Below are 26,505 nucleotides of genomic sequence, written 5' to 3' on the forward strand. Positions count from 1 at the left end.
GTATCAGTGACATGATTTACTTGTGCTACTGCTGATTTCTTCCTCAATTATCAGTTAAAGGCTGAACAGTCCTAAATGACTTGTCATCATCCAGCTTCTCAGGTAGACATCCAAGGTACTCAGTTGTGTAGCAACTCCTAATAGAGAGTAGAAGAGTATAATAGTTGCTAAGTATCTGTATGCCATCTGTCCCCCTCTGTCCTTAAAATACTGCATGAGGATATAATATTTTGTGTCCTTACAAGAGGCAGTGCGTATCCCCATGCAGTGGGGGGTTGCACAGAGGCTATGCAAATATCTCCTAAAGTCTGTAGAGGCATCATTTGACTTCCAAATGCTCCTGTCTCCCAGGAATAAAATTTGTGAATGTTTGCTCGGTTCACTTTAGGACATGACTGAGCTGTGGTTCTTACAGGGAAAAAAACTTGTGGTTTCTGTGACCATTTCACTTTGTGCTTTAGGCTCATCTGTGGGAAAGTGGAAGAGCTCTGTGTTGTGTTATCGTTTGAAATTTTACTTTCGGCTTCTTCTTTTGCCTTTTTCTAAATGAGTTTTGGCTAGGCTACCTGATTACTGACAGTGGACTTCCTGCTCCTGCAGTCGATCATCCTGGTCCTTAGAATAGATTTGCTCAGTGCAGCACAATGGAAATAGTTTGTGTTTTTCTCTCCTTTAGCTCTCCTTGAGTTCTCCACCCTTTACCTAGATGAAGTAGAACTCAAAATCGTTGTCTGTCACGTAACCAGTCTTCTGGGAGGGAAAAGAGAAAAAAATCTGACTACTGTTATTTGTTCTAATGAATCTATTACTTCACTGTAACATAACGTTACAGGTAATAGCTCAGTAAGTTTCCAGCAACATGTGTAGCCACTACAAAAGACTGTAGACCTTCAGTAACTAGAGTCACTTGAAAGACATAGCTTTAAAGTTACACTCAAGGTGGTTTGTAGCAACCAGACTAGATTGAGCAACTGGCATTAGAACCACCCTGTGTTTCTGGGCGTAATGAGCTGTGGGTAGATGGTGGAATTGTTAGCTCAAAGCAATAGTATCCTAGTGGTCTCTGCAATAATGAACTGTGAATCACCAAAACATAGTAGGAGTTACTTGCCGTAACTCTTTTACCCAAACAGACTGATTTTGAGAATTGAAGCTACCAAAGCCAACAATTCTCCCCATGATTTAGTATTCCTAGTGGTAACACTTCAGTTGTGCTCAGGAAGGAATACCTGACTGTTTATTTGGTTGGTTTGGTGTTTTTTTTCGCCAAGGTTAAGATAGCTAGTGGCTGTTGTGTTTAGAACCATCCTTGTTCCCCTTGCTGTTACTTAGGATTGTGCTTCTGTTTTCAAACACAGTGTAGGGGAGAAGTAAGAGGCTGAGTGATTCAGAAATGGCCATTACAGCTTGGGACACCATGGATAAAGTTTCCTAAATTTCCCAAAGAATCCCAAAGTTTCTTGCTACCTTTTACTATCTGTGCGTTTTTAAGTGTGGCTTCTGTAGCTGTATGTGGATTTTTTAGCATGAAATGTTTGTTTTTCTAGAAGCTTCTCTCTTTAAGAACAGTAGCAACAGTGGTGGTTCTGGAGTTGCCTGGATTATACAGAGCATTCACATGGTAACTGATTGATCTTCTCTGTACTGAAATGAGATATGCCACGTCATCAGATATTGAGAATCTGGCATCAATATTGGTTTAGTCTGTGACGCTGCTAGGGCATTATGCTTCAGCCTCGTTCTTCTGCTGGATGTTTATCCCAGTTCCCATATCTATTTATGGAAAGAAGCCATAATTGTCCTCCCTCCCTGCCTTCCTTTAGGGTAAACAAAACAGACCTATTTAGTCTTGGCTCATAACAATTGGTACTCTGGCCCTTGGCTGTTCTGCTGGCTCATCTGTATCCTTTCAGATCTGAATATGTTTTCTCCAGCATGTAGGGTTACATCTCTCTCTGTTCTGGTACTATCTTACTGGAGAATCCCAGGATTTTGTTTGTCATTGCTGTGGCTTTGCTCTGTAGCTGGGGAACTTAGTCATCCTAGCATTCAGAACCAGTATCCAGTCCTCCTTTTCTCACCTTCAAAGCTTGCATGTTCTTGGTAGGGCTTTTTCTTTTCTCTGTAACTGACTTCGCAGTCATTTAGTTTCATTCTGTGTCAGTCTTGGCCCTTTCTTACTGATAACCTGATGTTCTTTATTATTTTTTTAAATCAGGCAATAGCTTCCAACATTGTGGCTTCATTCCAGCAGCTTTCATATAACTATTCTTGTTGTGTTTGCTGATAGAAATATATAATATACAAATTCAGTGCTTAATGAAATTTAATTCCAGCACGTATTCCCATGATACTCTGTTAACCTCCCTCCAGTCATGTTTCCCATTTCATTACAAACCACTGAAACATTTATCTAATCTCTAGCTTGAAGGAGATGAGTAGCCGTGGTTTAGTAACTCTTCCTAGTGGCAGCTGTTGAAATACATGCCTGTATATGTTACCTCTGTAGGTTTTATTCTTCAGTCCAGGAAGTACGTTTGTATTTATCTGAAGTGCATGTTAATATTACTGCTTACTATTTAATGATTCCCGAGCTGAGAAATAGGCATTGAAAACATGAGAAGCCCTGAATGCAGCTAATCTAAAGACATCTTTCCTCTCAGTTCTGCCTTGCTTAAGAGATGCCTGAGGTGTATTTTATAAATCAGAAGGTTGCTTGTGTCCTCCCCCACCTGCCACTGTTACGGATACACGCGGTTGTTTGTCTTGGACTTGTGATGGATCCAATAGTATGGGACTTGTGCTCTGCCATTTTTGTGCCTTGCTCTGCTGCCTCAGGCCCTTGCTGCCTCCATCTCTTCTCTGTCTGTGGGCCTTACGGCATCATAGTGAATGGGGACTTGAAGTCAATAGAAAGAATATACAACAAAATATACAGGATTTTGAAGGTAAATCTGCAGAAGGTCTTACTGTTTGAATGGAACACCCAGAGTAGAGAAATGTAATGCTGTGCCAAGCATTAAAGTTTGTATGTATTCCTTCAGCTTTTCCAGTTATGACCATTTTTGGAGCTGTAAGCTCCATTTTTGGAGCTTAAATCTGAAACCTGACTTCAGGAGCACTTAGCAAATATTTCTGAATTTGTTTTTAGGGAATTAAATACTGATAGAGCACTTAATTTTACTCTCAGTGCTGATAAGTGTTTGGTAACTTATTTCTACATAACGCGTTCTTAATGTGGCAGGAAATGTGAATTTGTGTAATACTTCTACGTTATTTTTGTTGTAGAGTGGTATTTTCAGCTATTTATTTGTTAAGCTTAGAATCTTCTGGGAATTAAAATGCTCTTGGTGCTTGCAGTAAATTGCACTAGAGGCCATGATGGTTTTCATTTGTAAATGTTAGTTATGTGAATAGTCCCACTGACTCAGGTAGGGGATAAGATCCACAGGATGATGTACTTATTAACTTGTTCAAAATTTTCACTTTGATGTTTGTAGTTGGTGTATGAATTTTTCCTAAGATTTTTGGAAAGCCCGGATTTTCAGCCTAGCATTGCAAAGAGATTCATTGACCAGAAATTTGTACAGCAGGTAAGTAGACAGGTTTCCTACCTCAGGGTTAAAGATTGCCTCTCAGGCTTAACTGGTGGTTGTTCTGAGGAGATACTAAAGCTTTTGCTTTGACAGAGAGTTCAGTTCTAGTCGTTTCAACAGTGATCTCTGTCAAGCAATGCCTGCTGCACGGGGAATAATTAGTAATTAGCAGCTTCAGAAACACTTTGTTTTCAGATATTAGCCTCTTTGCTTTGCAATGCAGGAGTTTTATTTTTTGTTAATACAAGTTGTGTTTTCAATGTAACTTACCTCCAGTCAATTCAACAGCGTGCCAATGACACTGTTACACTGCTTTGATGTTTGTTTTCTTCATAGAGATTTATGATGGGAAATCTTACAGCAAAATCGTTTTTCCTATGAATAAGTAACTTAATGTGCATGAAATGTGTTCCAGCATGTGCTGAGTTATTACTGGATGGTGTCATTCTCATATTGTGGTGTCTTATATGCAGAAGGAAAATTAAATGAGAAAGCTCATGAGAAAATAGTGCGAAGTTGTTTCATCATACAAAGTTTCTATGAAGAAAAGTGAAGTAGGACATCACACCTCACTTGCCAAGGCATTAGGCTGTATGATATGGTAACAGTTCTTGTCCAACATTACTTCACTGGATTTTTACCATGCCCAAATGCTCGTTTTTCAAAGCTTGAGCGTGAATAGGCTGCCACAGTACAGCAGTGAGAAGTGAAAACATAGATGAATGCTTCCACTTGCTGCCTTCAGTGACTGTTTACGTGCCTGCTTCTCTGGGCTTACCCTTCTTGTCTTGCCTTCTCTATTTTGTTTGACTTTCATACAGAATTCAAACCTGAAGCTGCTGTGGAACTATTGGCCATGCCTGTCTAATTCACTGACTGGCCAACAGTTTTTAAGAGCTGTGTTGCAGTATTTCAGCTCCTGATGTTTCACAAGGTCTTTCTCTAGAGTATAATAAAGATGGTGCAAAGCACACCATGCTGTTTGTGGGGAGAAAATGCAGTAGTGACCCTGAGAAACTCCTTCTGAGTATAGACATGAAATGAGCAAAGCTCTCATACAGCAGTTCCCAGGCCCTGCTGCTGCTTGGTGTAGATGTTTGTGAGCTTGCAGATCTGGACCAAGCAGGAGGCTGTAGTGATTGCTGGAGCTAAGTTACTGTGGGGAGGAAGAAGGTATTAACAAAACCAAACCGGGTGGGGGAATTGCTACCATTAGAGTCAGACAGAAATGAAGAAACTTGTACTTGCTGATTTCCCTCCCTTCCCCAGCTCATTTTTAATGCATTTGCATTCTGTTAAACATCTGTCTCCCTCTCTGTCCCCTGAGGAAATATGCATGATTCTTATCATAGACTTGTCTTACAAAATGATTCTGCAGAGGATTATGCTTGTGTTTAACCTTGAAGGCATGAGTAGTGTATTGAAATCGGTAGAACAAGATCTTAATTAAGAAATCATAAATGTATGACACAAATTTGCTTCATTCTGATTTCTCGAAGACTGAGTGAAAACCACTTACCCCGAATTTGATAATATCATTCTTAAAATGTCATTGTTATTTTGATAGGGTAGTGGTTGCAATGGCTTTGTTGATGTCTGCTGTATGCAGACTTTTTGATACAGAAGGAAATGAAACTGTTGGGTGTACTTAAATCAGCTTTATTTGAAATCTAGTTTTGAAAATAACATTGGATATCCAAATAAAACATTAAGTCAAACCGATTCTGTTCTTTCTAAAGCAGACTTTGTAAGTTAAAGATCAAGCTCAAATCGATTAGGAGCCTGACAAAATGTAAGTCTTCCGAAAGTAATAAATTTCAATTTAATTTTTGAAGTTACTGGAGCTCTTTGACAGTGAGGACCCACGAGAACGTGATTTCCTAAAGACAGTTCTTCATCGAATTTATGGCAAATTCCTTGGTTTAAGAGCATTCATCAGGAAACAGATCAATAACATTTTCCTCAGGTATGCTCTGTCTGATTGTCTGTCCAGGTTGAGCACTATGCTCTTTCCCCTTCATAGTCTGAGACTGCAGAGATTTGTTCTTGCACTGAAAGAGCTGGGTTTGATCCGTGATTGCCTTTCAAATGCCTAAAACTAACTAAAGGTTATTTATTTGGAACCTGCTTCCATTTTTGTCTTTTTTCTTAATAGGTTTATATATGAAACAGAGCACTTCAACGGTGTTGCTGAACTTCTTGAGATATTAGGAAGGTAAGTTTGAGGGGACAGAAAAGATGCAAAATGTTATTGTGGGCAGTGCTTGCTTCAGTTTCGCTGCTTTGGGAATGGGGAGAGTATGACAGTAACGAGTGATGAAGTGCAGCCACTGATATAATTGAATACAGTCTGGGTTACCATGTGAATATCTAATTAGGATATGGAGTCTAAATCCTTCTTTTTCAATGTGTGTTTTAAGGATGACAGGCAAAATATTTCTCAGGAGTCCTTGCTTGTTGAGGAATGTATCCAATAGAGTGCTGATTCTCTGCTTTGGAAAATGAATGTTAACTTCAGCTCTCAAGTTGAATACAATGCTTTAACCTTCAGCAGGCTGACTTTGTTTACAGTGTGTTCAGAAAAGCCTCGAAAGTATCTTCATTACCATTTTTGTCACTAATTCAGTAATTTAATTTTCACTTCGAAAGCCGTTTGTGGTATCTTTTAATAATTTTCCAAAACTGACACAGATACATTTCATGGTAGAAAACTATAAACACAAGTGGCTGAACAGATTGTCAAGTATCATGGAATCAATCATGAAAACTAAGTGAATGGGATTCCATTTGCTCAGATTTATCTGAAATGTAGGAAACAAAACCTAAGGTCTTCCTGAGAGGCTGTCATTTGTTCTATGGCTGGCTCTTAGGACAAGGTTATTGAATCAGTGACCACTTGGAAGCTTTACTTTTAGGGGGAAAACTCAAAACAGTTTCGAACTGCACTGTTGTAATAATTTAACAATTATATGCCATCTCTTTTGTTCCTCTGCAAGCTGTGTTTAAGTGATTCTGCATGAAATGGATCAGCTTCCTGATGTCTATGAGCTTTATCATTACCCAGCAACTTTAGATTATTTTACCTAGAGGAGGTGATGGTGAAAGTCCTCTCGTGAGTGTTAGTGGGCTTCCACTCTGCTTCTCTCATATGCCTGCCTAGATGCCAAACCTGTAGAGGCTGTGCATATATGAAGTTATTTTATGGCTTTGTAATTACCAGGGTTAGAAATGGAATCAGAAATTGAATGTCTGCTGAATGTACAGGAGTTCTTTACTTCTTGCTAGGAAAATCTTTTGTTTTGATTTTTTAATAAAAATAAATCCTGCTTGTTCACGTTTTCAGTATTATCAATGGTTTTGCACTGCCACTGAAAGCGGAGCACAAACAGTTCCTTATGAAAGTTCTGATTCCCATGCATACTGCAAAGGGATTAGCTTTGTTTCACGCACAGGTAAGCTCTCACCTATTTTTAAGAGTAGTGGTTTTCTTTGTATTTGCATTTGAAGCTAATGAAAGTTTGAAGCTGTTTGTTACAATGCCAACGTTTTGAGGTATTTGTAAACATAGTTTTTAAGACCCTGCAGATCTTGTTCGTAGATGTTAATTTTGAGATAATGCTTAGCGTGTATTAAAAGTGAAGGGATGTAACAGTGATTTGAACTCGCATCAGCTGAAGTGGGAAGCTTTTTGGTTTGGCCTTCTGTCACACTCCAAGTTTATTTAATCCCAGGCCTTGCTGTGTTCTCTTATCGCTTTCTTAATGTAACCTACGTGCTGTGTATCAAGGAACCCCGGTATGGCTGGGTGCTTATTTCAGATGTGCTTCTTTATTTCTAAAACCTTCCAGTGATTGTGAGAGGGGGAAGGGCACTGGGTAGAAATGGCAGAAACGCATAATAGCTCTCTGGCTCAGCTAGAAATTATGTAGATCCATGACATGCTGTCAGAATGCAGCAGTTATTCATTTGACTTCCATTCTTATGCTCAGCGTGGCCGTTCGTCTTATTGGAGGAATAATGTGCATTATAGCCAGACATATGGCACTTGAGCATTGAATACATTTGATGTGAACTTACAAGTAATTCAGCTTGGCTAATTAAAAAATAGCTTTGTTAACCTAGTCCGCCAGCTAATAGAGTTCCTTTATAGACAGAACAAGGAAATGAGTTTGTAATTAAAGCAAAATCATTATGACTATATAGACTACACACAGGATTGAGAACTCAGTTAAAACTGTATCTGAGAATTAGGAATTAATTAGATCACTTGTCTTTGTGGTTTATTGCTGTGCCATAGGCTGCCACGTGAAATAAAGGAACCTATCACATGCCAAGAGTATTCTAGATAGATCAGTGCAGCAAGCTGCCTTTCTTCTGTGATATGTTTAATCACATCCATTGGTATCTGAAAGCATGCTCTAAACTCAGCTGTACTGGATACTGAGAAGCAGCATTTGGTTTGTTGAGCAGGCTACTTGCCTATTCTGTCACAAAGCACTAGAGCTATGTTCCAAAACAGCACTTGGAAATGAGGGAGCAGTCCCATCGCTCTGCTTCTGCAGCACAAGGAGCCTGACCTTAAAAGATGAAGACTTAAAGCTGGCTTAAGTTTGAGCCTTTGTGTCTTTGAACAGTGGATAAATGGCACAGTAATGCCTTAATGGGAATTTATGAAATCTGTGTGCCAGACTGTTTTTTGAATACACACACAAACACAACACACACGCACATCTTTATCCTTAGGTGTAGCAGCAGTACGTTAGGCGTGTGGTAATGACCTGTTTTAGGATAACAGATTAAAAAAAAAACGTTATTCTTGAGTTCACGTTTGGCAGTGCACATGTAATGCACAGGAATAATGTGTCTGAGTCATATTGTGAGATGAAGCATGCTATGATTCCTCAAAATCAGTCTGCATGGAATTTAGAACTGTAACTGTCATCGCGTGGCTTCTGAACGTGGCGGAGCCATGGCTGTTTTGTCACTTAACTGTGTGCTGAGTAACTAAACAGTATGTAAATAAGTGAATATAGAACGTACAGGGTCACTCCTCAGGCCCTTGGGCAGCGATCACTGAGGTGGGGGAGAACACAGTGTTTGGGGTTTTATCCTTTCTCATTTTCTTTCTTCGTGCTCAGAAGTGCTCTCATTATAAGCTGTGCTACTCAGTTATGCTGCAGTGTCTAACCAGTGTCTGTTTAAATAATTCTGTGACTTATATTCTAGCTCGCCTATTGTGTTGTACAGTTCCTGGAGAAAGATACAACTTTAACAGAGCCTGTAAGTGTTTTTCAGTTGCATGTTTTTCTGGCTTTAATTTCAACTTGGTATTTCAGTGCAGTTCACTGGAATTGCAGAGTAGTGCTATCTGGTATCTTGATTATGATCCATAGGTGTTATTTAAGAGGGAAAAAAGAGTAGGAGAAAGTCCTGAGTTTGAAAGTGCAGTTATCTCTTAGCGTGCATCCAAGATGAAACTGAAATAACAGTTTGAGCTGCTGAGATCACATAAATCACCTCATATGAAAACGTGAGTTCCTTCCTGCTAAGAGCTGAAATTTCAGTAATAGTGGTGTGATGGCTCGTGCCTAGCATAAATCAGAAATATTTCAAGGGAATACACTGTCCCAAAATGGAAGTGAGAAAGAGTAACTACACTTTATTTAGACAGAAAGGACGCTGACATTCCAAATGTGACGTTTGTCTTTTTGGTTCCTGCGACAGCTCTTTGCAGCTGCAGGAGAGGTGCTTTGGGCATCAGTGGCTTCTGCCAGACTGCATCTCCTGCGGCACACACAGCCTGCCCAGCCCCAAAGGGAATGGCAGTGCTTCCTGCAGGCAGTCTGGCTGTGCCCATACAGAGTGCAGGCACTGCTGCAGCTCGTGGGGAAACGGAGCGGCACTGCAACAATTTGGTCAGCAATTGGAAATCCTCCCATTAAGGAGATGTTGGAAATTTAAATACTTTGGCTATTAATGTAAACTTACAGTAAAACTGCCTTTATAAAGGAAGAGTAAAAGTTAATATATGGTAGTAAGTGAAGATGTAAGAAACGTGAAGTGCTCGAAATGTAAATGTCAAAACTCAATAGAGCAACTGATAACAGAAATAGCATACGGATTTCTGTTTGGCTGTAGGTGAAGTAGTATTTTAAGAAGTCCATCAGAAGGCTTCCTGAGTACCTCCCTGTTATTTTTCTGGCAGGAATTGTCTCTCGGGGTCAATGCAGAGGACGTGTGTTCCGAGCTCGTGTAGCTATGGTAGTCTGCCTTAGGTCGGTCTTGATGTTTGCAGAGCTGACAGGAGCTCATTACCTAACCCTGCTGAGTGCCACAGCCTTTACATGGATGGAATTTCCTTTCATGAGAATCAGGCTGAATGTGCAGCCCTTGTACAGAAGTTGTCTAGCAGGTGCCTGCTGGTGTAAGTCAGCTTTATAGGAACCTTGTAGCCCTGGGAGGAATGTTAACCATGTGTATTTTGTGCTGTGAGAACAGTACGACTTCAGATCTACATTTGTGCAGTTCTTGAAAAAAAGGCTTTGAACTTACATGTGCATGTATCAGCTTCTCAGTGTAAGAGCGTGGTCAAGCTGGAAACTCAAACTCTAAAGAGCAAGCAGGAGGTATTTTGTAGAGGCTTGCACTTTCTAGTAGGAACATTGCTGCTTTGTCAAGTTGAGAACGTGAGTCCATGTAGTGAAGTCTATTCAGCACTCATTGCCCACTGCTGGAAACGGGACTGTTGAGCTGACCAACTCTGTGCCTCCAATATCAGTACATTCTTGCTCCAGGTTACTGAGATGTATGTTAGGTACATCTTCTACAGATAAGCTACTAGAACCTATCTGAAATTCTTTTGGCTTTCTGGTGTTGTCTGGGGGAAGGGAAGGTGCTGGCAGACTGTCCGTGTTCCGACTTGTTCTTTAAAAATATAAAGTATGAAGTCCTCATTTGCTGAGTTTCACCTGAAGTGACAGCCAGTCTTCTAGTTTGCATATCCCAGGATAAAATTTGGTGAGCACCAAACACGTTAACTTGCTGTCAGCACGTCACCTGTGACAGTGCACACAGCTGTGAACCAAACAGGGAAGATTGGAGCAAAAAAACATGGGAAAATTGCAATATGGAAGGCATTCACGTGGTAGGCTAACTTCTACAGTTGGGTACGATCTGTTAGGTGCTGCTATACCATAAAAGCTGAGGTCTTTCCTCAGAATGAAATTTCACAGTGCTTGAAGGTTCTGTGTGTGAAAGGCGCAGTTTGGGCTTTCTACAGGCAGCGTCAGTTCTGCAGGTTGGTGCTGGTCCCGGTGTCTGTTCTGGGGAATGGCTGCTGCTCTTTTTGGTGGTGGTGATTTCCCTCCTCTCCTGCCCCTCTTAGGGGCTGTGCTTTCCAATTACATTTCCCAAGGGGTTTTTCCAGTCTTACATGAGATGTATTTCAGTATCTACACTGGAAACCATTCACTTAGTAAGTTGTCATCATTTCTAGTTTCCCGCCTTTGACACTTCAAATCACAGAAGAAAAAAGGGTGTGGTGGAGGCCAGGCCTCCTCTGTTTGCCATTTGTGCCATCTGTGCACTGCTTTCTCTTGGCTTGCAAAATGCCCCGGGTGCAGTGCTGTGCGGTGCATGGGTCACGAGGGAACAAGGAGAAGTACTGCAAACTGCCCACGGGGAAATGAGCTTCGTTTTGGGATGCTTTGATGATATCAACGTGCTACCAGTTAGTGTACATAGTGCGGTGGGAGTGGGTAACCAAAGCAAGACAAATATTTAAATGAGCAAAGTATTTATTTTCATGCAATTGCTTTTACCCTTATTCAGCTGTTATTGATGCGCTGGAGAGGGAGAAACAGCCTTGTTTTTCTTCTCCTCCATCTTATCAAATATGTAATGGAAACGTGCTCTGGTTTAACTTGTGTTTCTCATACAGGTAATCAGAGGACTGCTCAAATTTTGGCCCAAAACTTGCAGTCAGAAAGAGGTTGGTTTTGTCTTCTCTCTTCTGCTTCTTGTCTGCTGTGCTGCAAACTGCAGCAAGGCAGGGTTGTGCTCTGCATCTCTGCTGCGCTTCTCAAGAGATCTTGCAACAAACTTGCAGCTCTTGAAACTTTATAAAGAGTGCTCATCTTTGTCGTGCTACTCAGTGCAGTTTTTTGGCATGCCAGTTGTCACTGTGGTTGTCACTTGCGATGTTAAAACTGTGCTAGAGGTTCATTCTAATTAAGACACTGTGTAGAGAAAAAGTTTTGGAGGTGAGAAGCACTGTGGTGTGGTCACACAATGCTGGAGGCAGTCATCTGTACCACAGCCCAGACACAGCCACTGAGATGCTGAATAGAACTCTGGTGAAGTGTGTGTACATCTTTTCCACAGGATGAAAACAACTCTTACTGGTCTGGGGAAATTGTTTTTTTTCTGGCTGGCTTTTCTTCTCTGTAATCCAGATGAGCACAGTCAGGAGTTGGACTTATACCCCCAGCTCACCTCTGTGGCTGCCTGACACTGCAGCCCTTCAGAGCTGCTGTCCGTTCAGTTGTTTGGCAGTGAATTTTTCCACGCCACCCACCTGCTGTCCTGCTGGCTCTTGGTTAAAGCTATTAACTGCTGGCCATGGAGCAGCTAGTGTGCAGATCTCAAAGGTAACCTCTGCAGATACTGTGGAAGTAAAATGTTGCAGCTTCTTTTTTTAAAACTGTAAAGAAAAACTTTCTGCAGAAGCAGCTCATGTAGTGCCAGAGCAGTCACACCACGGAAGAGCCCGAGGCTCTGCACTGACATGCACTGCTCATGTTTAAGCCACCTTTTGTTTCTGTTCACACTGTCAATATAAAACGTCCTCATACTTGTTGATGTATCTCTTTTATACAACAGGTAATGTTTTTAGGTGAAATTGAAGAAATCTTAGATGTAATAGAGCCGACACAATTCAAAAAAATAGAAGAGCCTTTATTTAAGCAAATTTCCAAGTGTGTGTCAAGTTCACATTTTCAGGTAAAAAAAAAATCACAAAACAAAAACCCATCAAAAATCACCCGCAGTAATTTGTTTTCTGGTTGCTGACTCCTAACCTTTGCATTTCAGGTTGCAGAAAGAGCTTTGTACTTTTGGAATAATGAATATATTCTTAGTCTGATTGAGGAGAACATTGATAAAATTCTACCAATTATGTTTGGTAGTTTATACAAGATCTCCAAAGAACACTGGAACCCGTAAGTAACGTTTAAGTACCTGCGGTACCGGGAGTGCGTTGCATTAAGCCTGCTATTTCCAGTTGAGCTCATAACCTTGTAAATACGTCTTCATTTTAACTTAGATGAAATCTGCTGAAATGGACATCATTTTCAGCAATATCGTGCTTTCATTGTTCTGCATTATGATGGAAAACTGGAATTTGCTCAAAAAATGAGGGAACTGGATGGCAGTTGCAATGTTCTAATGACATTTGATCTTAGGTGCTGGTTATTTAATTTCCTTAGTTGTTTTTTCCTATGTTGGCAAGACAAAGTAATGACACTGAAATATTTTTTAAAATGCCAAATTTGGCTGTGCTCAGCACCCGAAACTGAGTCAGTGAACATAGAAAGTTTTTACAGGCAGAAACCCAGGTAGGCAGGAGCCTTCTGCAGTCTGAGCAGATCAGACACCTGTTAAGGGCCCATAGAGACGGAAGTTACTCTGCATGTCTCCAGGTGGTGCAAACCTACCAGCTGAGCCTGAGTGTAACCACAGGAGACCTGATTCTTGGAGCCTTAGTATTGCCTGCGGGCCTCAGCAAATCCGAATGGTGTCCCTCTTCCTCTAGCTGCAGACAGAAGGTGCTCTTTACTTTAGGAAGGGCACAGAAGACACAAGTTAATTGTATACTTTGAAAAGCAGGAAGTTCAGGAAGCAAGTACAGCCCTGTGGTTTTAATCTGATTTGAAAGACAAAGAAGCTTATTTATATCCATCTACCTGTCTAGTGTGGTCTTAATTATTCACTTAGGATGAGGCTTTTCCTCTCAGAAAACCAATAACCTAAGTAGGCTTTTGTCTTCAAACCACAAGACAGCCAGCATTCAGTGTGTGGACAAGCCAGGGCCACTCTGCATTTTGGGTCAGTGTGAGGCCTCCAGTCAGCAGGAGAGAGATCTCAAAGGTGCCACAGTGAACGGAGTGCACTGAAAAGGCAAACGTGGTCCTTTGGTTACTTCCTTAAATTATTCTTTTCCTCATTTTTCAAGCTGGTGAGAGCATGGCACCCCTGCTCTATGGCCTTACACACCTTACTGCTGTGTGAAGGTCTCCAGTAGCGAGGGGAACAAGGGGGAGACAGCTTACCTTACAGCTTACCTTTTTTGATTAGTGATAAGCTGAAAGATAGGCACCTTGTTCATGTTTACTGCAATTTCTGCAGGTGTGTGTGTAATAATTCAGAGTGGGCTGAAAGGAGATAAACATTATTAAGATAACTTTATGACATGAGATTATCTTCACAAATAGAGTCAAAAAGGAAAATAATCTGTGGCTGTCAAGATTTGCAGTTTACCTTAGACACAGCAGTACTGCTTGAGCTATTCCCTTTCTTGAATTAACTGCCAAATTTGTGCCTATCACCAGAAGTTTTATCCTTTAGGACTCTCCTATTTCATTGCTCAAATACTTAAAAATCCTTGCTAGAATTCAGTTTATTAAATACTAACATAACTGAATGGCTTTACAGTACCATCACAGTACCAAGAGTTACATCTTGTATGTGTTGACTGGAGTTGGGAGTTTAAAGTTAAATATTCATTTGTTTGTGGAGGGACTACAGTACAAGATTTTCTTTCAAAAACTGGGCTTTACAGTAGCACCTTAAATGCAAAGTTTAGGGTCCAAAAAGGAAACCAAAAGTTGCTTACTGAAGGTTGCGTTAATTCTAACGGTTGTGCTCCTTCTGTTCTAGAACCATCGTGGCACTGGTATACAACGTGCTGAAAACACTGATGGAAATGAATGGCAAGCTTTTTGATGAGCTTACCAGCTCATATAAAGCAGAAAGGCAAAGGTAATGGGTTTGTTTGTTTGTCCAAATGGATGGTGATGTTGAGTCCGTACCTAGCTGAAATCTAGCACTTAACTGCTGTGGCTGCAGGGTCTGTAGAAGCACACAGTGGATACTGCTGCTGTGGCTGGCACTGCAGCAGGAGGCACCTGGTGGGGGGAGAAGTGGGCTCAGGTGCTACAGGGGCCGCCTGGTGCTGGCTCTGCTTCAAGGGCTGTTGGCTGGAGAAAGAAGCTTGGCTGGAAAATACCTCACTGCTCAAATGCCTCTGTTATCCCCCCAACCAGCCAGCAGTGCTGCTGGAGCTGCGCTAGCTGGATGTGCACGCTAAGGCTCCTTCAGCAGCTGTGCTTCCCCTGGCCCAAAGCGCTCAGCATCTTTCCTTTTTCCGAACCGCAGTCACCTCTGCAAAAGCACAATGCAGCAATCATCTGACAGACTCCTGTCAGGGCACAGTCACTGTTTTACTGCTCTTCACTAACTTGCATGCTTACCTTTTAATAGAGGAAATGGAATGCCTCTGAAGATACTTTGGAGAAAAAACCTTAACTTAAGCTGCGGATTGCTAGGTGTAGACCACAGTTGTTTGGGTACCTGCTCTTTTAAAGACGGATCTGAAATTGATACTTCACTCTTTTCCACAGAGAGAAAAAGAAAGAATTGGAACGTGAAGAGCTGTGGAGAAAGCTAGAGGAGCTAAAGCTGAAGAAGGCTATGGCAGAGAAGCAGAACAGCACTCACAATGTGCTCAATGCACACGATACAAGTGCCAAATAAAAGAAATGACAACCTCCACTCGACAAACATACTTTTTTGTACCCTTTTGAAATACGTAAAAATTTGCAAAATAAACCTCATCAGTACAGTAGGAACAGCCAACTTTTCTCTGGCTAAGTGTAAATGAAAAGATTTGAATTTAAATACAGCATTTAAGTGATGTCAGTACCACAGCATATTGTAAATTTGTCTATCGATATCCTGTCACTTCCAGCGTTTCATAGAACTGAATTATCATCCTTAATGAGTGAAATAATTACGGGAGTGGTGAGAATTATGACTTGAATTTTTGATTGTGTTGCACATAGGTGGTATAGTTTGCTATGTACATTTTTTCCTTGTTTTATATGTGCTTTTCACATCGCTGCATACCTTGGTGAAGATGATAGAGAAGGCTTCTAGCAGTGCTGTATTTTCTCAAATAAAACCACGGTCCGTTCCCAGTAGCGTGAGACACGCAGTGTGTGTCCCTCAGCGCTGGAAGGAGCTCTCAGATGGTCTTGAATTCCTGACTGAATTCACATTTAGATTTTTGTATAAGGTCACTTAGTGTGAGACATACAGGGAGAGAGGGTCAGCTTGAACAGGGCAGGATGGCCCACATGCTTGCTCACATGCAGTGAGTACCTCTACACTCTTCTCACTGCCTCCTGGTCCTGGCCATACTTAACATTTGCTCCTGCTCAGCCCACAGAGGGCTGCAGAATAGCACAGTTCTCCTGGAGACTGCCCATCCATTGTGGCCATTTCTGCATTACTTTTAGCACCTTGGGGATGGAAGAGCAATACCAAAAGGGGTATATTTTTCCTTTCAGAAAGGAGGAAAGGCTGTCAGTAACTAGTTCCTTGTTTTATTTAAAGAAAATGCAGTCCACTTCTTGAAAGTGGAAAGTTGACTATGGAAGTCTTGTCTGTCACCTGATCAAGAATTTTTCACATCTTTTATCAGAGTACCATTCCAATCTCCTAAATTGCAGTTGTGTGGAAAACTTTTGTAATGAAAGATCTTTGGGGAATTGAGCAGCATTCAATAAAGTCTTTATGTTTGTATTTAGTGCTGTAATCACATCTTTGTGCTCATGAAGACCAGAGGGTTTGAGCAGCTCTTACCAACAACCCTTAACCTGTAGCACTCTTGGCAATATCAAGGCACTTACAATGTGGCTTCTAAACCTGAGCAAGTGCCTCGATTTTGCTCTGGAAATCACCTGAAAGTTACTATACTTCCTTAGAAGGAAAAAAAAAATTGGAAGTACACTTACCACTCCATTAACAAGCCATTAGTAGAGGATGGAAGCAGCAAAATATGATGCGGTATGCTTCCTTCCTTGCAACAAACCTTTCAGAGCAAACACACAGCACTGAGTGGTGCACAGCTGCCTTGTAGACAGCACAGCTCCGAGTTGTCAGGCATCTGACCAGCAAGGGACTTATAAGGAAGAAAAGGACTCCACCACCCCAGCATGGCTCATTAGTGCACATTCTCTTTATAACAAAGAATCACATTTAAGCAGCAGGCTGATGAAAGGCTTCTTTAATACCTTAGCAAAGACTGCAAGAAACAGGGAGGAGCAGCAGCCTAAGTCTATCTCAGAAACTATCAAGTTGCTTGACTTAGACTGATCAGAAATACATAAATAAAATCTACTTATTTAGTAAACTTCAACACCTTGCATTAATATTCCCGTCTGGATGACCTCCTGTAAAACTCCAGCTGCATCTGAGAGCAGGCAGTTTCAGAGAAGGATATGACAGCTCACTCCAATATTTTATTTTTATTTTCAATATTCAAGTCAATACACTTTAAATGAAAAATGATGTAGTAGAATTCCAGTGTATTTTGTTTTAACATTCTTTGGAGAGGGGAGGCCGGACTGTTTTGTTGTTTGGGTTCTACCTTCCACTAAGTATGGTCACAGAAATAACTGCATTCTGGTAGCAGATGCAGGTTCAGAGCTCAGGCAGCACTTTCACACCCCCTGTTCTGAGAAGCATTCAAAACAGTTCAATTTTTGATTGTTTGTTTTTAGAGAATCTAACTGCTACATTAGTGAAATCTCCCCCCCCACATACCGAGGTAAACTTGTTAAATCTGGACTAGAAAAGCATGAGTTTGTTAGAGCTGTCCTAGCATTCCTAGAGTTAAGCTCTTCTCAGGATTTCAGATGTCAGTTCATGAGGCTGTTCCTCCAGCAGTGCTTTTCCTGAAGAAAACATACCTGTTTGCTGTATTGCCAGTGGAAGCTTATTCAATTGTGCTCTGTCCCTTCTGTTGCAGATACTTACGGGGCAGTTTTAGTCTCAGCTTATATGGTTCATTACTTGACTTCTTCTCTTCAAATGTCTCTTTCGGATTTTGATCATCCACTTAACACTTAGCTTAGCAAAGTCTGCAGCCTTAAACAGAGCCAAAAAGATACCGCAGAGAAGGGCGATCGTGTTCCAAGGATTTGCTGTGATTATCTGAAAGAGATTGAAAATATTATTCTCATCTGACTCCGTATATATTCTACCTGTACAGTAAGAAGCATTTCAATGCATCTATCAGAAGAGTCGGGCAGCACATGCCTTCACACTGCAAAGAAGGGCTGAGGCCCCGTGCCACACCTGTGCCTTGTTCTGGGCTTCATCCCATTCCTTTTGTGAGAAAGGAAGCAACGTGCCAGGAGCTGCCTGTACTGCCTGCTAGATTCCTTCTGACTTTCAGGGTTGTTTAACTTTTTAGATACTGTTAAATTAGCAATTTACCACATTGCTTAAAGATGTAAAAAAACAAGCAGTCATACAGAAGAGGCTCTTCCATTAAGATGAAACAAAGCCAGAACTACTGGAAAGCTTTAACAAGACGCACTGTAATGATAAACTACATTCTGACAGCAGCAACTGCTTCTCTAGTACTACAGCAAGTATCTCAGTTTCTGTTTTTAACTACGTTTGGCTTAGGAGTAGTTAATTTTATTTACAGTTTGCAATTCTTCTTGTACTCCTAGGAATGATGGTGACTTCCAGGACCTCAAGATGAAGTGAGCAGATTCAAGATGAAGTTAGGCAGCAACAAAGTAACACAGCTTTCAGATTTGCTGTGGAGTACCAGACACTGACAGCACAAAGGTGATGGCTCTGGGTCACATGCTGAGCCACAAGGTTTGCAACCTGGCTGCCCCTATTATAGATCTGCCCAAACACAGCACCACAGGCTGCCATAGCATCAGCAAGAGGAAATAAACACCACCCTTCACCGCAGCACGGGGCGCTTCCGGCTGGAAGGAGGCGGGGGCGTCCCATGTATGATGGTGGCCCATCATACAGACCACAGCGCGGTTTCTCTGAGCTACATGCACCTCAGCTGCAAAGATGATGCTGTGTCACTGAGCCAGGGAAAGACATCAGTTGGTCTTGAGCCCCAGTGGCTATTTATTACTGAAGATATAAAAATAACAACCAAACCCGGCAGAGCGAGATTTCAAAACTAATTTCACTCTTCCTGTTCCCTCAGTTCACACAGAAGCTCTGAGGCACACACGCACACAAATACACACCACGAGCGTGTGAGGCAAGAAAATAAGATGCAAGGCTGTTTACTTACATCTTGAACAGTCTGTATAAAAGGGTCTTTCCATTCAAACACCACAAAAAACAGCTGGTCACTTCTCAGCTTAGTCCTCCGGTCAATGTAGTTAACCACACTAGTCTGGGGAGGGAGAAAAGAAAAAGGTGAAGAAGGTGCAGATGACTTTCTTCAGTCGTACAATCCAGCCTTCAGTGCATCAGAAAAGGCTTATAAGGTGAAAAGAGCAGGCTGTTCAGCCTTCCTCCACCTGGAACGTCAGGCTTTCACAATACAGAACATCAGTTTCCTCCATCTGTTTCACGATCACATTCACTTCCTATTTCTCACCTAATTAAACACTGTACCATTTCAGACTGGCAGCCAAGGCTTCTGTGACATATAGCAGTGCTTCACTGTTCCTACTTGATGCCCCAGTGCTTGCTGACACAGCACAACAGAGCTACAAGCACAGCACACGCTGCAGCAGCACAGCTCTTAGCCATATATACCAGCACGGGAAGTCTCACTCCATTCACCCGTGGTGTCAGTGATCACTTTTGTCCCCTTGTGCTTACAGGTCCATATTCTCTTTAAAAATCAAAGTGGCAAAACAGAAGCAGGGCCTGACTGCTTTATTCATTTATTCCTGTCTGCAGGAGGGCAGAAGGAGGTGTGGGAACATTCAAGAAGGAGTGAGAGATAGCAGATGAAAGCCTTCACCTGGAGCATGGCCGCACAAGCAGCTTACTGAAAGCACTGTGCTCCAGCAGTGGCCAGTTTCAGCCCACTGCACGCCTCACTACCTGCTTTGGAAATGCCCCTGTCCATCAACTTTGTCAAAATAAAGTTTTTCCCCCTTCAAAGTGCAGAGAGTTCATTCACCAAAATCATTTATTGGGGCCAGTAGAGCATTGGGCAAGCTGTCATTCATGAGTGCTGACTTACTTTTACTTACCACAGAACTACACGATGGTGGCAGGAATAGGCTGGGAGGCTGGGTGTTTTTTTTTTTTTTTTTTTAAAAGAACCAGGTGTGGAACAAGCTGGATACCAGAAACTGCAGAATGAAAAGGGGAAAGCAGGCTACACACTGCTGATCAAACCCTACCTCCCAGTACTGCCCTTTGGCTGAGCTGCTGTTTGAAATGATCACTGCCTGGTGCAGAGCTGTGTGACACCTCCCAGCAGCTGTGACACACGTACTGCTCAGGGTACCAGAGAGATGTTGCAGCCACACGGAACTGACTGCTAAAGAGTGACAACTGGGAAAGCATGAAGACACCAGGCCTCAGAAAAACATCCATCTTGTCTGTATGTCCACATACAGACACCTGAGCCCAGAAGGAGCAATATGGGGAACCACATGCAGCAGCAGTAAGTTTGCTGTAAGCCTCCTGTCCCTGGAGGACAGCACAAAGCATACAGGAGCCAGGCACCAGCTGCACTGCAGTGATGGGAGGACTTGGCCCTTCTCCAGACCTCAGAGGAAAGGTTACACCTTGGTGTGTCCACAAAGCAGCACTTGCGATCTTCCTAGAGAAGTTAATTCTGTACTTGAGGTAATGAATCAGTTACTTCATTCCGGGAGCTACAGATATGAGAATGGATTCAGCAGACACTGGATGGGGAACAACCTCCTACCTCTCCACCACGGCTTAGTTTCTTTATCAATACCTTCAGCTTTCTATCAGTCTCCTCCTAGGGAGGCACCCCTGATGTTATGCTGTGAGCAAACAGAAGCAGGAAGCAGAGCACTGTATACCCATTCCAAGCACTTGGAATCTTAACAGCCTTATGTTTTCTACTCAAACCTCTTTGCTGCACATTCACCCAATGCTTCTGTAGCTCATTTACTTATTGCAGCATACAATACTTCAGCTACACTCATTCAGGAAAACTGCACAATGGGAAACCAGGTCACAAAGCTGACTAAAAGCAATGGGAAAGGCAGAAAAGACCGAGTAATGACTACTGCATTACTCAGCAGACTGACTGGCTATGCTATTTGACCCAGTATTTGTATCCAGCTTTCTGGTGTGCTGCCTACCTGTTTTACATCTGACAGGCCAGTGAACTTCCTTATTCCATTTGAGCAGAAACTGTACTGTCAAACAGCAAGTGCAATTAGCCTGAACTAATTCAACCTCTGCTGTATTATTAATAGGTACCTGAAACATGAAATTCACATTTGTACCAATTCGTATTTCCTTTTTTTTTTATTTTTTTAACAAACCAAACAGCCCACACAGATGATTGGGAAATCCATAACTGCCAGACTAAATGGATGCTCGTGGTAACAAACAGCTCACCTTTGATTCTGGGTCAGTCTTTTCTACTTTGAGATGCTTTAGATGTGGACACACAGCAAAGTCTTAAAAAAAAATCCAACCCTACATAAATACCACAGCTGGCAAGTGGAACAGAGCTCCAGATGACAAAGGACCAACAACTATAGTCAGTGCTTATACGACAGCAGCTGACTGGGATATCCTTTCCTCAGACTAAGGCCCACACCACAGGACTTCAGGATTCTTCCACTCCCCTGCAGCAGAGCTGAAGGTTACCAGCCCACAGCCACAGCTTGTCCCTTGAAGCCTCTCCCATCAGTAGGCACAAGTGAAATGGCTCAGAACACACTTCTGTCTGTCTGTGTGAACAGTCAAACTTATTTCATTTCTAGCTAAGTTTGCGTCTTCCAATTGCATATTTTCTATCTTGAGATACTTCAAGAAGTTACTCCTTATTTCTAAGGGTAATTAACAGGTAAAAATCCCAATCCCAAACAAAAAGCAGATATGAAAGTGCTATAATCAATACTCAGCTTACATTTATTTCTTCATTTTAACATCAGCCCTTGTAATAACCTAAACAGTACCTCCTTCCATTATTATTGTTTAGATAATTCCTTTGGAAATCTCTACCTTGAACTAAGGTAGCTCTGTCCCTTCAGACCCACACGTTGGATACAGGTGTCACTTATGACAACGACCAAGGCCTTGAACTTCTCGTCTCTCTGTTAGGAGATGCTTTTCCTGAGATGTGTCTCCATACCAACAGCAGAGCACATCTACAATTCTACAGAATTTCTCCACACTGAAAGAACTCTAACTGTAGAGATGGTTCAGATGACCAACTGCTCAGCAGCAAGGGGTAGAGCAGACACCATTAAACAAAAGCCAGTCTCCTGGCATTTCACTCAAAACAACCAACCAACGCACCCACCCCTTCCTCCAGCTCAGACTGCCGCCTGCTCCATGCTGCTCTGTGGCCAATTTCGACTAGAAGCCCCCCACTCTTTGAGAGCAACCAGGTTTTAAATCACATAATGCCCTAACATCTTCATGGATTTTTTTCTTTGCTTGCTTACCTCTTGTTTGAATTCCACAGTCTCTCTGCCATCCTCTTCCTTTGTTTTCACCAAGGACATCTTGACCCAAGTTCGAAAGCCTCCAGAAAACTTCCAGCTGGAGTATGAACTTTCACAGTCCTTCATGAATTCTGCTTTTTCTGGACTAAAGGAGAAAGAACATTACTTTGCTGACCAAACTCAGAGCAGTGCTTGGACACTGCAGCAGCAGAACGTCAGGCCCAAGCTCTGCAATGTGTTTAAAACTTCTTTGAAATATCAACTGCTGTAATTCAGCATATTTAATACACTCTTAGCAGGAAAGTTTTGATTAACATTAGCACTTACACTCCGTTCTTAATGGCAGAAGACTTACCTGCTGCCTTGCTCTCCCTGCAGGCTGTGCTGCTTTATGGGGGAGCTTTGTTCTGCTCACGTGTCACTACTGGGAGAGGAAGAGAGCCAGCTAACAACTCACCACAATGCTAAGAAGCAAGTGATGGAAGGAATAACCTCAGGCCAAGGCTTCACACCGTTTCTGAGGAGCAAATAAGCTGGTTGCAATGGAGACAACATGCCTTGCAATTCACATTTAGTGTAGTCCTATTAATTCAGGAACAACACAAGGGCTCCTATCTGCTATACAGCCATTTTCCCAATACACAACCACAGATATTTGCAGCCCTGGAGTAACAGGATTGGTTTATATCTTTTTATAAGATATACTGTGATTTTCTGCCATCTTAAGTCTTCCAATATCCCTCATCCTGCAAGCAGTAACAAGGTAGCTCTAGGGTAGAATCCTGCCTCTATTAAATGCACAGGACACACTGAATCAACCCTTCCATTCACTTGGAGCTTCTTGGTACAGTGATTTTAGCCACTGCCATGTCCTCTCCATGAAATAAGCCTGTCTCTCCCTACAGCTGCTTTTCCACAAGGTTTCATCTGAAATGAACAGGTAAACCACTGTTATGAGTCACAAAACATTAAAACAGACTGCAAATTCTTACTGAAGATAGATTTAAGGTTTAGAGCTATGCCATGGTATGCTGGTCCTTGAGACAAGGGAAGAGAAAAACATTTCTGACCCAGAGTAAATCCACCTTCTGAGGTAAAGGGAAAGAGCATACTTCTGTTCATATGGCAGAGGAAGCTCACGTCTAGGTCTACTAGAAGGTGAAGCTACTTTGGTCTTCCAGGAGAAAGATGCAAAGAAATCAAGACTGATCTGGAAGATCTGCCACGTACCAACACTGGGTGGATTTACACTTTTTCCAACTTTCTCTCAGTTTTCAGAACTGGGGCTCCTTTTTTTTTTTCCTGTAAAGAATGATGATTTGTCCACGTGGCAGCACATGCACAGGCTGGTAAGATTACCATGCTGACGGCTGCTCTGTACTACACTGACTGCTCAGGCTGAATAGATCAGCATGCACATGCTAGCACAGCATGGCACAGCCTAGCAAAGTCACTGCTTTCAGCTCAGGGCTTCAGGTGGAGGGCTCAAACTCAGAAAGGAGAAGCATTTCCAGATAGAAAAAACAATACTCCGCTAATTGTGAAGGTACTCCAGAGTGCTTCAGCCATTTAGGATATCTTCATCTCTCTGTAACATAAGCTGCAGTACAGCTCTTCAATCCCAAAGTGAAGATGTGGGCAAAGCACGAGAGGAAAGGCCAATGCCTGACTGCTCCTTGCCATGCCAACCAGTGACAAACTGCTTCTTCCCCTGTCAGTATTTGGGTACAGCAGCATGTTGGGGACAGACAGCCAGGAAGAGTGTGGTGTTTTGCCACTCAGAGAAACATACATACTTAGCACTCTGCCAGCCTGTCACCAACGCATGACTCAGTACAGCATCCCAGAAAGGCTTTCCAAACCAACATGGAAAATTGAGGCAGGAAGTTATGACTTAGAGTTGAACATTACAGCCACAATTTACATGGTAAGCAGGCAGCAACTTTGTATAGTATACTTTGCCTTCAATGGTAATTGTAGGCTTGAAAAAGAAAGATGGATATCTTAAGAGAAGCTGTGGAGAAGTGATCTGAAAAGGCATCTCCTTGTGTGCACCAATAATCCACACCAGTGCCACAGAGTCAGGAACAACAGAAAGGAGGGAGGAGAGCAGAGCAGAGATGCAGAAGCTCTGCACAAGTAATAGCAGAGGGCAAATAATGCCTGAGTTCCCCTCTGTTGGGGAACTGGAAACTCTCCAACATTACATGGGATGTAACACAAGGTCAGATGTCGTGGTATCAAAGCCTTGACCCTTCTTCGTTACCATTTATTCCTCTGCACACAGCAATCCAGAGAAGTGAACACGAAGCTCTGTTTAGACCCTTAAATAATCTCTGCCTTGTTCTGACTGGTATTCGTCATCTTACGTAAGATATTTTACATGCTAAAATAACAATGGTTTCAACAGCAATATGTTCAGAGGATTTGCTACTCAAACCCATGTATTACACTAATGATAGTTCAGGAAAGGAACTTGCATACTTAGCTACACATTTTTTGTAACATCGCAAGGGTTTCATTATTTCATTTTTGCTGATTAATGCTGTACACACAGCAGCTGCCCCTGTCTTAAAGAAGAAAGAAAAACACAGAAGAAGAAAATCCACTGGCAGTATTAGTCCAACTCACAGTCTGACAATAGCACACAATTCAGCAGTGTTCTGTGAAAGCCAAAACAAAGCTAGCACACACTGCCAGTTTAATACAAGCTGGTGATCCAATTTTAACATGAGAGCTACAGAAAATAAAACCCTTGACAGAAACAACTGGACCTTACTTGAGTCCTCACCACTCAACAAATTCTTAAAGCATAAGAGCCTAGAAGCCATTTTTACAGCTGATGCTTGCAGCAGCCTTCACTGGTTATTGATATATAAAGCAAAAATGAGCTGCACGTAATAAACCTACAGAGAAGTTGTGGAGATGCAGCTGGACTCTTTTCATCAGTTTTAAGGAGGACAGTGTTCAGATTATGATTTATGATGAAACATCCTAATGTCACAGCAGTCTGACTGTCCAAACCAACCTAAGCTGTTTGCAGCCATACTAAAAACTAATTGAAAAAACCCAACAACCTGTAATTACGATATCTGAAGAGTTGCAGCACGCATCTCAGCATCTTCAGGAATGCTACAACCCTTATGTTCATTGCTGGACACAGTGCTAAGAACATGCTCTTGTAACCCATGAGTGAGACATGTGGACAAGAAAAGTAATTAACAACAGCCAAATACTGGTCAGTATTTGAAGTTTCTTTAGAGAGTGCATGGAAGGACAAAGTTACATTGTCAGTACACAACAGTTTCTAAGGATATCAGTCCAGACTTCCCCATCAGCTAAATTTAGCATCAGCTGAGGAACCAGAAGCCATTTCTATTTTCTCTCCTGCTAGAAGCTGAATAGAACGAGCAGATCCCACAAATGCAAGATGTTCCACTTGCAGCTCATAGTCAGGAGAAAAGATCTGTTTGCAGCCTGTCCTGAACCTGTCCTGTTTGTGCCCTGGGATACCAAGAGAGCAATACACAACACCGAGGAAGACAAAGACATACAGTTGGTACTAAGCTCTGGAGAATGCTCTAAGAGAGACAGTATCAAAACATCTTGCACACAACTGGTTCTCTATTTCAACTGGATAATCGGATCATTTACCAGCACGCTTAAAGGCCTATGTGCCTTTGCCAATTCCACCATTACCTGGGTTAGTTCGAAACCAGCCTTGACCTACATTTCTATTACATGCTATGAACAGGCACAAAGATGCACCTTCATACAGACCTCATTTCCTACCTTTTTGCTTTGCTTCAAACATAACTCAGGCTCAGTCTTCACTCTCCCAGCAGAGACAAGGCAGCTTCTTTAGGAACAGAGCATCATTTCCCTTTCTCTTCAGGAATCAGTTCTGCCATCTAACCCGTCTGATCTGGGAAACCTGGAGGCAGGATGTTGCAATCCCCAGTTTCTTCAGGCAGCTTACAGATGTTTCTTACTGATTCATCCACTCTGGCTCAAATACGGCCTTCAAGCTAGGACCCTGGCAATACCATTTAGTGTTGTTTTTCACATCTAACCCACCTCTGCACAACACACGATACAAACATTTCAGAAAGCAGTATGTAGACTTGCTTGCAGGAAGAGATACTTCGAATACTGCTAGCTTAACCAGGACACACATGCTT

General features: G+C 42.1%; 2 protein-coding genes across 7 annotated transcripts in view; one reads left to right on the forward strand and one right to left on the reverse strand.

Moving 5' to 3' along the window:
- PPP2R5A (protein phosphatase 2 regulatory subunit B'alpha) overlaps positions 1 to 16,457 on the forward strand; it is a 39,813-nt gene extending 23,356 nt beyond the window's left edge. The window contains exons 4-13 of the mRNA XM_042809059.1: positions 3,501 to 3,593; positions 5,432 to 5,562; positions 5,752 to 5,811; positions 6,940 to 7,048; positions 8,823 to 8,876; positions 11,536 to 11,586; positions 12,477 to 12,596; positions 12,687 to 12,814; positions 14,532 to 14,633; positions 15,275 to 16,457. Of these exons, the coding sequence (XP_042664993.1) occupies positions 3,501 to 3,593; positions 5,432 to 5,562; positions 5,752 to 5,811; positions 6,940 to 7,048; positions 8,823 to 8,876; positions 11,536 to 11,586; positions 12,477 to 12,596; positions 12,687 to 12,814; positions 14,532 to 14,633; positions 15,275 to 15,407 (981 nt within the window). The 3' untranslated portion in view covers positions 15,408 to 16,457. The remainder of the gene's footprint in view (positions 1 to 3,500; positions 3,594 to 5,431; positions 5,563 to 5,751; positions 5,812 to 6,939; positions 7,049 to 8,822; positions 8,877 to 11,535; positions 11,587 to 12,476; positions 12,597 to 12,686; positions 12,815 to 14,531; positions 14,634 to 15,274) is intronic.
- PACC1 (proton activated chloride channel 1) overlaps positions 12,531 to 26,505 on the reverse strand; it is a 42,499-nt gene continuing 28,524 nt past the window's right edge. For 5 of the 6 annotated variants that reach the window (XM_042809088.1, XM_042809078.1, XM_042809094.1 and 2 more), the window contains exons 6-8: positions 22,325 to 22,469; positions 18,994 to 19,098; positions 12,531 to 17,870 (exon numbers count right to left, since the gene is read on the reverse strand). In XM_042809088.1, the coding sequence (XP_042665022.1) occupies positions 17,709 to 17,870; positions 18,994 to 19,098; positions 22,325 to 22,469 (412 nt within the window). In that variant the 3' untranslated portion in view covers positions 12,531 to 17,708. The remainder of the gene's footprint in view (positions 17,871 to 18,993; positions 19,099 to 22,324; positions 22,470 to 26,505) is intronic. The other variant, XR_006167197.1, reaches the window with a different exon arrangement.

The sequence above is a fragment of the Centrocercus urophasianus genome, unplaced genomic scaffold (genome assembly GCF_019232065.1).
Source record: "Centrocercus urophasianus isolate 14NV4802_14NV808 unplaced genomic scaffold, USGS_Curo_1.0 seq_10, whole genome shotgun sequence".
Classification (NCBI taxonomy): domain Eukaryota; kingdom Metazoa; phylum Chordata; class Aves; order Galliformes; family Phasianidae; genus Centrocercus; species Centrocercus urophasianus.